The 14,788-nt window shown below is 44.5% G+C and overlaps 1 protein-coding gene across 1 annotated transcript in view; it reads right to left on the bottom strand.

Annotated features, from left to right (window-relative positions):
* The window catches only part of ST3GAL1 (ST3 beta-galactoside alpha-2,3-sialyltransferase 1), a 24,616-nt gene extending 12,991 nt beyond the window's left edge, over positions 1–11,625 (bottom strand). Inside the window, exons 1-2 of the mRNA XM_009877545.1 lie at positions 11,308–11,625; positions 1,123–1,319 (exon numbers count right to left, since the gene is read on the bottom strand). Of these exons, the coding sequence (XP_009875847.1) occupies positions 1,123–1,319; positions 11,308–11,619 (509 nt within the window). The 5' untranslated portion in view covers positions 11,620–11,625. The remainder of the gene's footprint in view (positions 1–1,122; positions 1,320–11,307) is intronic.
* Between the last annotated feature and the right edge of the window lie 3,163 nt (positions 11,626–14,788).

Here is a 14,788-nt window from a genome sequence, read left to right on the forward strand (position 1 = left end):
AGGACTGAGCAGAAATTTCCTTCCGTCATGAAAGGAGATAGTTCAACAAATAAAAGTGGGCTGGAACACGGTGTTTGGAAGGAAAGACGTTCCCTCAGGCTCCCTGGCTCTTCCCCATGCTCAGCTGTATTGCCAGAGCATGTACAAGTGAATATCAGGTCACCAGAGTTTTTGTTTGTTGGATTAACACAGAGGAGACACCTTCTCTGCACAAATTTTCAAGGTAAATTCTAAAACCTTGCAACATCCCTTCAGATCTGGCTTGAATATGCTAAAATATAAATCTAGGACTGGAAGGTTCAATTCCAAGTCACAAAGAGTTTCTCTCTTGCCAGGGAGGCATGGTTACGGGAAAGGCAAAGCCTCAGAGCAGGAACATGCATCTGAGTGAGTTAATCTTTAGTTACTACTCCAGAAAATAGCTTTTGAGTCTAGGAGAGAGTTTTCTGCATGAATCTAGAAATGTAGGCCAGGTAAGATAAGAAAGTCCACACAGGAATGGGGCTGTCTCTCTAGCAAGGGACACAGAGTTAAGCGTAAATGCATCTCTGCTGCCTCACATTTGCAACCTGGAGAACTAATGTGGTGGGGTCTTCACTTCCCTTTCTGGATATGAAGTTGAGGTTGGCTGCCTCTGTCTTCGAGGACATACTTCTGGCAGAGGGCAAGGCAAGCAACTGAAAGAAGCAACTTCTGAAATGATGTACCATGAACATTTAGTCAGCTGAAGACTCTACAGCATGTCCAAGCCACATTGGAAGCTGAGTGGCCTAAGGTGGCTTAACAGCTCAAGTAGCGCTGACCTTCCACTGATTCACTCTTGACTTCAGTGCACAGCTTCCTACTGAAAGACACTTCTGAGAGTATAATCCCACATGCATATTTAACACAGGCAACTGTGGATAATGCAGAACAAACTATAGTATCAACATCTACTCATGGGGTTTTTTTCCAAGCTAAAACATGGAGTCATTCTTCTAACACATATAGTTTACATCTCTGGAACTTAGATTTGACCTAAGTACCAGATTTTACTAGATAACCTTGTTTGCCTGCTTCTCCCTCAAAATACCAGTGAATCTTAAACAAAAGACACCGGGAGCTGAGACGGTGCTTCCTCACCTGAGCACAAAGTCATGGGAGTCAATATCTTGGCCATACTGAGACTGCCGAAGGTTCCCAGAGTTGCCCACAACGGCACATCGTCTGCATGTGTAAGCGCCTCGCTCCTGCAGCGGATCCCCATCCCCAGGAATGATCTCAAACAATTCTTTGAGAGTGGCATTAATATCCTTCGGAGCTTTCTCTCCTTGCAATTTCTGTTAGGGAGAAAAATCATTCCAAGTTACGGACACAGTCAGCTTTTCTGTAAGCCAGACATAGCTTCAAATGTCTTCTCAAAGACCATTCTTGCATCTAGCTGCAGCAGGCATTACAAGGCTTCAAGGTGGGAGCAGAAGTGTGAAAAAAACATGTGGAAAACCTCTTCCCATGAACTTTTCTAACTTGGTTTCCCTTTTCCCCTCCTTGTCCTTGGATTCCCACACCTCCTCAATCTCTATCTAGCCATGGTAGAACCGATCATGAGTTCTACCCAAGGCTGACATTAGCAGTCTAAGTGTTCCTCTGGTGTCTATAAGCCTACTCCCACCTTGGGTCAGCTACCTGCTGTTAGGACATGTGTAAGACTTCTTTCATCCCTCCCAGGAAGGAAAGAAGGATCTTACAGAACCTGATGAAACAGAGAAGTGGCTGACACTCCTTCCACAAATTTTGGCACATAGATGTGGAAGCGGGATATCTTATTGCTGTTGCTCTGGACTGTGAAGGAACCAGCTGTTAGCGCAATAGGAAACTACGGTACAATTAGTCCTGAGGGCTGGAGATGTAAAATCATCTAAAAAATTCTCTGGGATGAATAAAACCACCCGGACCTCGGTCATTGTGCCTGTTGCCATGGAAGGGAACACTTTTGTGGCAGCTCTGTGGTGCATGGTGGAAACAATGGCAGGATTGGGAAGGTACAGGCAAGGTGCAGGGCAGGTAATGGTCAGACACTCCCTTTCCGGGGCTGCGATTTCTGAGACCTACTGAAGAGGCTGGGAGTGCTGGCAGGCTCACAAAAGGCATTGCCCACCCTTGTGGTGCTGCTTGCTTGCAAGTTTACAGGGCAAGGATGGCTCCTAAAATAAAATTTGCTAAAAGGCTCTGTCCTTGCTCTGTCAGCCCAGGGCAAGGAGAGACAGGGAGGGACAGAGGACAAACACCTTTTCTCATGACTCCCAGCAACTGCCTCGGGTAATTTGGCTTTAGTTTCTAAATGCATTTCCCTTGACCGCACCAGGAACTGTTTATTTGTCCAGCTAACTCTCTCTCTGTCACACACAGATGTATCACTGTAATTTTTGTTTAAATTTCATGCTGTCTCTTTGCAGAACTATGTAAAGGAACCTTATTTGCATTGAATTGAACGACATGTCTGTGGAGCTCAGAACTACAAGAACTTGAAACGAAGAAGACAAAGAAATGTTGCATACATAGACTTAATCTTCCTGCTAATCCTCACTAGTCTACATACTCTTATATGGACTGCACAAGGTGATTAGGACGCAAGGTAATTAGGATGCCCAGACAATCACTGTCATTATTACCACATATGTCACTATTCAGTGGATGACTCAATTATTTAATTGAAAAGGATAATCTTCTAAATTTCTCTGTGACGCTACAAACACATGCTCACATATCTCAACTCTTGTGTATTCTTAAGAGTCCAATCTAACCTAGTTTTACTCTGAACATATGAAAAAATGATATTAGAAAGCCTGCAGCCTTCAAAATAAACAGAGACTTCATAGATATCTTAGAGTAGTATCAGCTGTATAACGTAGAAAAAAAACAATCTTCTTTTAAAAAAAACACAACAACTTATTTTGAGTTATTTGAACACGTATGTGCACACACCCATTCTGCTGGCATGAAAACATCAGGAAAAGAAAAGACGTGGAGCATTGACTTCCTTTTGATGCAATAAAGTGGTAAGCGACATTATCATTATAGGCACCTCCATTTGCACAGAACAGGGATCTGCTTTTTACCTCTGTTATGCTCCTGTCAGTCCAGGGTAACTCTGCTGCAACGAGGTTAAAAAACGGGCACCGCCAGCCGCCTGAAAGCTGCTGGACCCCACCAGCCAACATCCCTTGGTTGCACACAGCTTCCACAGCAGAGATTGCTACTTAGGTTAGAGATCTGCTCAGTGACCTCAAACAGGATGATGACTTTATTGCACTGTGTGCTGAACATTCATACAATGACATCCGTCCTTAACTCATTAAAAGTGTTCTGCTTTAATTTGCTCAATGATTATCTGATTGGACTACACTTCTCAGGCCTAATCTTTAATCAGCACTGGTTGGTGTTTGACATTTCAGCAAAACAGAGCAGGGTAGACAATGGAGTTAACTGGTTAACTCCAAGGCAGATAAAGCATAAAAGCCCAGACTTAGTCTGCAGACAGTTCCTTGTTGCACAATGTTTACTTCTTGAAATAGACCATTTTAATAGCATTACAATTACAAAGCAATTACAGTTCATTTCCCCACACCAAATTTTAGTCCTTTTTTAGGAGCAATATTGTCTTTTGTTTTTTTAACAAGCTCCCACTAGTCTGGCCCTTTCCATTAATCAACAAAAGCCCTGGGTGAAAGTCTATCCATGCTTTGCAAGGCAGAGTCATGTTAGTGCCTTGTGGCTCTGCTGGGACAGCATCTTCCTTCCAAGTGCCCTAGGTGTGTGGCAGGGATATCTGTATGGGTAAAGCTGCTAGAATCGAGCTTAATTACACTGAAATCATAGAATCATTGAATGGCCTAGGCTGGAAGGGAGATCATTTAATCCAACCTCCCTGTCATGGGCAGGGACACCTCTCAACCAGATCAGGCAATACATGGGGACCAAACAGGGATCGAACCTGTGATCTTGGTGTTATCAGCACCACACTCAACCAACTGAGCTAATCGGCCCCCAATACCTGATCCCTGTGCCCTGACTGAAGCAGGTCTGCACAATCACCACCCATGTCTAAAGGTGTAGTTTAAAACCTCTTGCCTAAATCCAAAAAGCATCTTAACCCACTTTGTGTCGAGATATAAAATAACTTAAATCACTTAACACTGCAGCTCTCCTTCATAAAATATTTGCCTGGCACTTGAGAGTCACCTCTTCAACTTAAACTGTTAAAAACTATAATTGGGAGTGCAAATTGAGAAGTTTCCTAACCATCTTCACAGGGAACACAAAATACCCTGTCCTCCAGTCTTAGAAACTCACCGCCCCACATACTGAAGTTTAGTAGCTGGTTTCGCACCTTCATATTTACAAAAAAAAAAAAGAAAAAAAAAAGACAAGAAAAAAGAACACTTGAAGTTTATGCCCTTCCTTTCTTCTTTATCCATTAACAGCTTTCCAAAGGAGACCCTGTTGCTTCTTCTCTCATCACTGGGTGCACACTTCCATTAAGGATGACAAGGCACTTTGCTGCTTTTGTAAACTTCTCAGAAGGCTTCCCTGGGCTCCTCAGTAGCATCCCATTGCCAGCGATTGCCAAGAAGCAATGCTAAAAACTCAGCTAAGGGGATGCAAAGGGATTCTGTGAATTCAACCAAGGCTCCTCAGAGCTAATAGCTTGGGAATGGTAAGAATCCAGCTGCAGTCAGGAGAGCCCCAAAGGAAACATCTCCTGGTGCCTGTACATCCTGCACCCATGGACAAGTTTGGCAGTGTATTAAACACATTTTCAAAGTCCCAGCTTCTTAGCAGGTGTAAAATATCCTGCTTAACCTGTAATCATTGGTGTGATGTGAATGAAGAAAGAGCAAGATCAAGACAAAACCCTCATTGTGGACAGGCAGGTACTGCTGTGGGTAGGGGCAGCCTTGCAAGCACCCAGACAGGCAGCCTGGGGAAGTTGTTGTAGCAGTAATGGGTTTTTTTTGTGGCTATTCTAAATTTTTTTTAATTGTTTTTTAAGAGATAAAGAGGAAATAAAGCCTCATGAGAACCAGTTTTGCCCAGCTACTAATTGCCTCCCTATAGCAGTTCAGAGGCATTAATAGTCACACAGCACTTCCCAGCTCTGAGAAAGACATTGTACAGAGGTTAATCCTAGCAACAGCCCGATGGGGCAAATCCAGGTAATCTTCATTTTGCAGACTGAAGGTGAGGTTAAAAAGAAACCATCAATTTTTAAAATGCCTCCTTGGTCTGGAAAATATGGCATTATTATTGTCATATTTAATGACCTGCAATTATTATGCATCAAAGAGATTAACGGGGGAATATAGCGGCTTTCCAGAGTTCGGGTTTTGTTTAATGACTTCTGTCTGTCAAAAAAAAAAATGCATTCTCAAATATGAATGTAATCTGCATATATTATGTAAATAACACACTATAGTATGCATATGCCGAGTTGTATGATTTCTGACTTCCCTGGCTGGTATGGGTCACCTCCACGTTACTCTTAAGGAGCAAAGACCCTGCCTCTGACAGCTCCATATGCCCTTGTTTCTGCCTGCAGGATGCTTGCAGCTCAGCAGAGCACATCACAGTGCTTAGAGGGACCCATGAGCTTAGACCACCTTTAGATCCACCTGTCCTAGCTGCAGGACACCCTGGAGCTGCAGCCTAGCTGGACATGAATCTCTGCTGAGGGGTCTGGGGCTTTTTAGCCTAGAGGAGATTGAGAGGAGACCTCGTTGCTCTCTATAACTACCTGAAGGGAGGTTGTAGAGAGGCAGGGGTTGGTCTGTTCTCCCTCTTGGAGAGTGATAGGATGAGGGGAAACTGATTTAAATTGCTGGTGGATAGCAGGATGACCATGAGCCAGCAATGTGCCCTTGTGGCCAGGAAGGCCAATGGCATCCTGGGGTGTGTTAGAAGGGGGGTGGTTAGTAGGTCACGAGAGGTTCTCCTTCTTCTCTACTCTGCACTGGTGAAGCCACATCTGGAATATTGTGTTCAGTTCTGGGCCCCTCAATTTAAGAAGGATAAGGAACTGCTGGAGAGAGTCCAGCGTAGAGCAACCAAGATGATTAAGGGAGTGGAGCATCTCCCTTATGAGGAAAGGCTGAGGGAGCTGATTCTCTTCAGTTTGGAGAAGAGGAGACTGAGGGGTGACCTAATTAATGTTTATAAATATGTAAGGGGTGAGTGTCACGAGGATGGAGCAAGGCTCTTCTCGGTGACAACCGATGGTAGGACGAGGGGTAATGGGTTTAAACTGGAACACAAGAGGTTCCACCTAAATTTGAGAAGAAACTTCTTCTCAGTAGGGGTAACAGAACACTGGAACAGGCTGCTCAGGGAGGTGGTGGAGTCTCCTTCTCTGGAGACATTCAAAACCCGCCTGGACACATTCCTGTGTAACATCATCTAGGTGTTCCTCCTCCAGCGGGGGGATTGGACTAGATGATCTTTCGAGGTTCCTTCCAGTCTCTAACATTCTGTGTGATTCTGTGCACCAGGGGAGGTTCAGGTTAGATATTAGGAAGAATTTCTCTACTGACAGGGTTGTCAGCCATTGGAACAGGCTGCCCAGGGAGGTGGTTGGGTCACCGTCGCTGGAGGCGTTTCAGAGACGGGTGGATGTTGCATTGGGGGACTTAGTTTAGTGGGTCGATAGGGCTGGGAAAAAGGCTGGTCTCAATGATCTGGGTCTCTTCCAGCTGAAACTGTTCTATGATTCTCCGTGAGGATAAGAGGTAGCCCCGGGTGGGGTTCTCCCAGTAAACCCAGAGTTGGTCTAAATGTCATATTTGCACCCAACACCAGGTGGGACTGGGCATGTGGCAGGCTCTGGGGCTAAAGCCTGGGGCCTGGCCTAGGTTTGGTACCAGCTTCTGCAGGTACCTGGTATCTACGTGCTGCCTTCAGTGCAGTGAGCCCTTTGCATTGCTTTCCAAGTATCACAGACAGTGTCCCAGTTTTAAAGAAGACTTCTGGTGATCAAAGTATTTGAGCAAATTTTCTACAAAGAGCATTCAAAATGCATGACGCAGGTGCCAAGCAGCTCTGCTGCTGTCTTAAATAAAACCTTCCACGACTTCCCCAGTGCATGTGTTGGGGATGCCCTTTTGTTCACCGTCTGGATAGCAAATCTTTAAACCGGATATTACATTTTTTCCTACAAACATAACGACTAAGAGCTAACATTTTCCTTATAGATACGCTAATCATGTAGCTCAAAGAGCTGAGCTCCCTTGAAACAAAAAAGCAAGCAAACCCTCAAATATCATAAGACTCAAGATAAAAATTGTTATAATGTACTAGTTTATGATCAATGTGCTGCAGATAAGATTTTCAGGGAACTCTGAGCCTGATTTTACTTATCACAGCTTTAATCCATCAACCTCAACAGGGTTATTTTGGATTTAGAACAGCAGGTTCTGATCTCATATTTTTAATATTTTCTGACCACCAAAACCAATGCCAGAACCCCATGAGAATAAACCAAGAAGACTGCAAATAAATGCTATGCTGTGTGACAGCATATAATTCTTGGCCTGTTTCCTCATACACACTGTCATGGAACAACAAGGAAAAACTTGCAGGTGAACCAGCTGAGAGAGGAGGGAAAGAAAATACCAACAAAACAAAATGTAACTTCCGAAACACCGACTGCTGCAGTCCCTGAGTGTAAGATGAGGGAAGATGAACAGTGTTAAAGTTTAAGGCTGGGCCAGCCACTAACCAGAGACAAGGAGAAGAGAACAAGGGAGAGGAGGAGAGAGATAAAGAGGGAGGGAGGGAGGGAGGAAGGAAGGAAGGAATTCCTAACAATCTGGTTACAGTCTGGAGTATTATTTGTCCACATCATCTATGAGAGAGGAGGACTCCAACTTTAAGCCACAAGAAGCATAGAGCAACCACAGGGATGTACCCAGGAGGAGAATTTGGGCCATTATCTGTTAGGTGACTGAAGTAACCAAGGAAGAGTTTATCAGCTGGGTAGATTTAAGCAAATGAAAAGCAAATACTAGCCCTGACAACTGCCCCATTGTTTCCACGAACAGAGAAACAGGCAGGCACATTTTCCGGTGCCTTCTCCAGAAGCAGCCCTGCCCTGTGCAGCAGGACAAGCTGCTGCAGGGACGGTGGCACTGACTTTCTCTCCCCTGCTCCTTCCCACCTGCAGTGGTGGGAATGTTAACTCCAGTATAGAAAACACAATTTTATTTGTGGCAGCCAGGAATATTTCCTTCCAAAAGTCCACATCCTATCAAGCTGGAAGAACTTCAACCACATATTCTCCAAACCAGCCATGAAGCAGACATGTGAAGAGCTGTAAGTGAGTGAAAACACTCCATTCTTTGGCCTCTTTTCATCTCAAATACTGGTCATTAGGCTCTGAAATCAGTCCTTGCTTTCATACAAGTGGATGGATACTAATGCTACAGAACTATTGGAATGAATAATCCTTATCCACATCTATAGGAACAGGCTTAATGGGAAGGGAGGGCAAGCTGAGCTTGGTAGACACACAGCTCTCTGGCAAGGGCTTTGCCTGTGTTTAGTCCAAGCACATCACATGGGTCTCCCCGTGACAGGAAAATCACAGCCTTATAATAAATAGCTCCAGTGCAGTCACCGTTGTCTCAGTTACAACATAATGAAACCACCACGCTGTCTGAAGTCAGTTCCTGAGAACGAACGCACAGTCATTTCTCCCCTGAAACGAAGTTCAAGCAATCTCAGGTCTTCTCATGCCTCATCTTCTAAGTACAAATATAGCAAAAAGTCACAAATTACTGAGTTGGCAAAGCATACTTGAGTAAAACATGGCCATGAACAGTGCTTTCTTAAAGACTGGATGAAACCTCAGAATTAGTTCGAAGACGAGCCTAAAAGAGAACAGCTAAAAGGGAGTGGAGTCAGGATGCACCTGGACATTACATACTGCAGACAGAAATAGAAATGACACTGGCTTATCCGAAGTAACATGTATATAGGAAATTGGTTGCAACAAGGCCACATCATACCTTAGTTTACCCAGAAACATCTTTCAGAAGAGTCAGAGCACCTTTTCCATCTATCATGGATTAGGGTAAGTATTTTCAGTAAGTAACTAATTTCCAATAGACAATGCAGTTTTGGGGGACAACAAAACATTTCACATACTCTCACTGAAGGTAAAATCTGGCTGAAAAAAATATGGTGGAAAAGGTATACAAATCTTAGAAGTTTTATTTTTACCATCCAAGCAAAAACTGCTTCAGCTTTGTGTTTTGAAGTTGTGTATTCCCTTTGAACTTGACCTGAATTTAAAAAAAACCAAATTACTGAAAACACTAAAAATAGGGTTAGATAGCCCTGAAAATTAACAGATAGCTTTTATTTGGGCTAGGGAGGGGAAGAAAAAGAAGACTTTTGTCTGTTCTGAAAGTCACTAGTTTTCAGTGTAGCTGAAATAGAAAAAAAACCTCTTCCCCCAAAAAAATTTGTTTCAGATTGAGCTGAAGTGAGATATTTGTGCTTTTTTTTTTTTTTTTTTCCGTTTCAGTACAAGAAGGAGAACTGGAAATTCAGTTTTCTGTGCTAAGTTGAAAGCTTTTTCTTCTCAGCCCTCATGTTTAAATCAGAGTGCAGTATGAGTGCAAACTGCAGCACAGCTTTGCTCGGGAATGACGTGCCTCAGGGGCAAAGCCCTTTTAGGGGAGGCACCCTGCACGCCCAGATATGTCCAGGACTCCTCAGCCCAGGTGCTGCAGGAGCACAGCCCTGACACTGATGCCAGGATTTAAAATTGATCATCCCACCCTCTCCTTGGCATCTCCTCAGGATGCTGAGTGCACTCATGCACCCGCACACTGTCTTCAGAGGCAATCAGGAGGCACTTCACAACCAGCCTCAGCGCTCCTGGTGTCATGAACAACCACACCACCCCATCTACTGAGCTTAGTTTGAGGTATCCTGCCTCCTTCAAATATAGGCAGTTGTTAGATCAGCTCAGCTCCCTGGTGAAACCTCACCCCAGGACAAGAGGAACTACGACTCAAGCTTGTCATCTTCCCTTCTCCCGGCTCCAGCCAAGCCCAGCTAGGAAATCTGGGGAGCAGAAGGAAAAGGGTCTGAGAGCTGCAAGAAAAAACATAAGTGATGTGAAATCTGAGTCATGACCAAGGGGCAGGTGAAAGGATGCGATGCCTCCACTATGTGAGACTCATAAAATGAGGATATCATTTATGTAACAAAGATGTCACAGTTCAGTGGCATCTCTTTTTCACCAGTAAATGCAACAGCCAGTGGAGTGTGAAGTGATAAATCAGATACAGCCTCATCCCCACAGTACTTGACATCTCCTCCAAAACCTAAATGGCCCCACTGTGAAGAAAAGTGGGGTGCATGCTGGAGGGGCTGCCCCAGGGTGCCAGAGAAGGTCTGAAAGCCCCAAATTCAACACAAATATCAAGAGTTGCACTAATCACAGGACATCAAGTTGCAGACTGTCGTGTGTTCAAAGAAAGGCACAGGGAGACTGTTTATTCTGAAGAGGGGGAAAGCAAGTCGTAATGAAACTGTGATTTGACTGGGGTCCCGGGGCCAGAAGCTGCACTTCAGCAGCTCGACAGCACAGGGCACAAGTAATTCATTTAATCAATGTCTTCTTTTGAGAGAACATAAACAAGGTTTTAATTAGGCAAAGCATCAGGATATGCCTTCTTCCCTTCGGTGCTTTTTAAACAAGGTATCCGCTAACTTTCATGACACTTGGAACACACTGCTCAAGGACTTTTGCTCCTTCCCAATGACCCACAGCCACTCGTGCCCTTTACAGACCCATTTTACATCATCGGCCACAACGGAGACTGTTCTCATATACATGGAATTAATAATTTTCCATTTAATCCTGCTAATTATTTACATATCTCACAGTAGGGAGAGCCTCTGGGTGAATTACACACTTCACAAAGAGTTTGCTTTGCTACCTCAGTGGACAGCAAAAGCCCTTTTTAGCATCCGAAGTAAAACAAGCTGTCTTACCGAAGTCTAGTCTTTAAAAAAGAAGAGAGAAAAAGGCAATATTGACATTTGCAAATACTGGATTCACCACTTAACTTTACCAGGGACTGTTCTAGCTTGGAGCAAGTGAATACATGCTCCAAGCACCTGCAAGCTAAACAGCAGCCCGAACATCGACATTATCCCGGCTGAGATGGCAAATACTTTTGGCAGGAACCATCTCTTGCTATTCGCCTGACACCGCAACCATCATGCAAATGCCAGGCTGCATCCACACCTCCCACTTACCAGCCACCACCTGTAGCTGTCTTCTGGGATCAAGGCATTTTGTGAGGTCAGGAAAGGTTGCATAGTTGAATTAAATCTCTGATCGAACCAGAGGGAATGTCCCAGCTCAGAAATGCATGTGCGACAGCTGCACGGTCTCCTGGGGTGCTTGAAGAGATTTTGGACTTGCTCTGAAAACTGCATGATGAGATGTCTCGGGTCCCAGGCGGTTGTGGTCACCTGGTGCGTGTAGTTCAGCAGAAATGATGTTACTGTGATGAGCAAAAAGGCAAAGGTAAACACTTTCACGTTCCTCCTCCTTACAACAACCATCTTTCCTGCTGGGGTTCGGTCGTCGCCGCAGACCAGGTATGATGCAGGGTCCAAGGTAAGGCAAAAACAAAAGGGTACTGCAGGTGCCTGCCAATTACCACCTCAGGCTTAGGTTGAACATACCAACTCCACTACCTCCATCCACAAGGGAAGAAGCTTGTTTTCCTCTAAGTGGGCTCGAAAAAGGCAAAATTGAGTATTTCCTTTCACCTTCTCACAGTGCTGCCAAGTCTCGTCCACCTCTCTGTGATCTGCTGCTGACCCCTCCCGAAGGGGGTTCAATGAACATGGATCCTTGTCCTTCCACGTATGAGAATACTTAGCAGGGAGCCATACTAGCATTAAAATGTAGGTTATCTGTGTGGCAACAAGCCATAAATTAAAGTGAGCAAATTGTAGAAAGCAGAGGGTAGTTAATTTATTTTTTTCTTCGAAGTCAGTTCACGAAGGATCAGACCATCCGGGGATGTACATTCCAGCAGAGAGACGTGCTTTGATGTCCATTTAAGCCATGGAGAGCAGTTTGGAGCCTGGAGACACACACACCAAGAAAAGAAGAAAGAAAAACTGTCAGAAAGTTTTCTGCATTCCTCCCAACACAATTTCTCTGCTTTTCTCTGCCCATCCCAAAATTTCTGATCAGCTCAGAGCCCTCGACACAGCAGCACCCACCGCAATTCCTCCTGTGGCATTTGCATACTGAGAAGTTTCAAGATGAAATTTCTGAAAGGGCAGAGCACCGACCTGTAGACCTCGAGTCCCTTTGTATTAAACCAGCCCCTGCTCTCCAGCCTTATTTGAATTGCAGTTTGCAGCCATGTGAATGGCAATGACCCACCTCCTTCCCTTCGGCTGACCTTGATAGCCACACTGTACGCAGCAAAGTATTCATAACTCACAGCAGCTGAACAAAAAGCACTCAGCAAAGGAGGGAGGAGCATGACAGGGAGAAACAGGATTTGGTTTCTTTCTCTTCCTCCCCCAAATCAGCTTAATTTCTTAAGGATCTGGGCTGGACTCATCATTCAGAGAAAACCAAGCAAGAATAGCTCATACGTCCCGGGACAGACAGGGGAAATCAAAGTATAAACAGCCTTTGTTTTGTGTGAATTATTGCTATTTTTCCTGCCACAGAAGGGTAGGTGAGGGCAGCCTGGAATCTCAGGCAGTTCCCATGAGACCCCTAGCTGGGCAGAGAGGCAGGGAGATGCTTCTTCTTGGTGACAGAGAGGACACAGAGTCTGGAGCTGCTCTCCGTTCCCCTCCCGGCATCCCCTGCCTGGCAGCAGTGAGCTAAAGTAGTTTTTAAAAGTCGAAAAATGGATCCCTTCCTCCCACAAGGCCATTGTATTGTGGGAAGAAAAACATTGTGGTTTTTCAAACTTCAGATGTTTGTAAAAATGCCCCAAAATTGCCATTACTTAAATAACACTCTTTGATTCAAAAAAAAAAAAAAAAGGGAAAGAAGAAAAATCAGAGAAGCAACTGTGTCAGAGTATGTGCAATATTTTTGCTTCTTTACGAAGAAGCAAAAGCTCAGCAAGAGAAATCTCATTCACTGCTCAGCTGCAGGCTTCAGACCAGCAAACAATGAGCAAAACTGCAACCGTTACCATTAAAAACCCATCATTTTAACTCATTCTGTGTGCTCTGTTGATGTAGGATCTCCCTCATTTCGTCACCCAAATCCAATGCTTGTCCAGACATGGGGGAAGAGCACCTGGTGACCATAAGTATGGGAGCAGCACCCCCAGCTTTGCTGCTGGCTTTTCTCCTGGAGAACGTCTGAGGCCAAACTGCTTTTCCAAGGGGTTTGATACGGTGTCTTGGAGACAGCACAGGCCTGGTGCTTAGAGGTGGTGGTGTAAATATTTACTGAGTCCTGTAAAGCCAAGTCTGATGGCAGGAGCCTCAGATCCTGGTCTTTAAGCTTTTGCTCTGTGTCAGGTTTCTCATCTGCAGCACACGATGGGTAGCGTCTGCTGTTCAATTAGCTGCTGTTTGCCAAATGCCTCGAGATTTATTTTAAGTCTGGCCCCTACAAAAGCACTTACAGGAGCTCAAGAGCTAACAAGTGGGTCAGGCTGGATAACAAAAGGCTTTATTAACCCCAGCTGCTTGGGCTCGCCTGCACCAGTAAATCAAAAGGCACCAGGTAACAATGCTATGCTCATTTTAACTTTTTAGAGGGAAGTTTTGGGGCTAACCAGAAATCTCCCAAACTATTCCCAGGTGCAGTTCTGGGATGACAACCCAAAAGGTGGAGGAGATGCTGTTGCTGTTACAGCGGGAGCTTAAAGAGCATGGTCCCCGTGCATGGCCTCGTCCATGCCAGCTGGCCTCTGTGCTGGAGGGTGGCCTCAGACACATCAGCTTTGCTAGCCTGGATGTGGTTGCTAGTCTAAACAAAAACACGGCTTCTAAACCCCCTCTTAAAATATGCCCAATCCCAAAAGCAGATTGATTCTCCATTTATGGAGTGGATAATTCAAGAGCTGCGATGCTGGCGGGTTGAACCCCTACTGCTGTTAATGCTGGGCCAATTCAGCATTGGTGAACACAGCTCCTGCTCTCCTTTTTTTTAAAGTGGAGGAGGGAAGGGGATTATCCAGCCTTTCTTGGAAAAGCTTATATAATGGAGTATTGTTCGTAAAAGAAACAGTTCTGGTCTCCAAAACAAACACCCATTTCACCAGATTTTTTTGTTGTTGTTGTTTGTAACTGAGCTAAGGTTAAACTTATATTTTGAGTTTGGAAGAAAAAAAAAAAAAAAGAACAAAAACCCAGTATTTATGCAGTAGACTGCAATGTCTCCAAACTCCTAATCATCCCATATTTTATAGCATGTGACGGGAAGGTGAGAAACCAGAAGGACTCCCAAGTTCCTTTTTCAGCATGGAAATAAACACCGGATCCTCTATTTTAATTTCCTATGAATGCTCATGTTTCCTATGGCTACTCATGACAGAAAAAAAACCCCAAAAAGTACATAAAATGACAGAAAGGCTCTGGGGACTATAGATGTAATTTCAGGCCTGAGGAAAAGGAAGGCCGAAATGAATGTAAAATGCTTTCATTGAGTTCACTGTAACTTGGACCGTGACTATTTTTTTTCCCTTCCTTAAAATACACATTAGTTCCAAGCCAGACATCAGCACTTTCACTCTTT

The sequence above is a fragment of the Apaloderma vittatum genome, unplaced genomic scaffold (assembly GCF_000703405.1).
Source record: "Apaloderma vittatum isolate BGI_N311 unplaced genomic scaffold, ASM70340v1 scaffold3611, whole genome shotgun sequence".
Classification (NCBI taxonomy): domain Eukaryota; kingdom Metazoa; phylum Chordata; class Aves; order Trogoniformes; family Trogonidae; genus Apaloderma; species Apaloderma vittatum.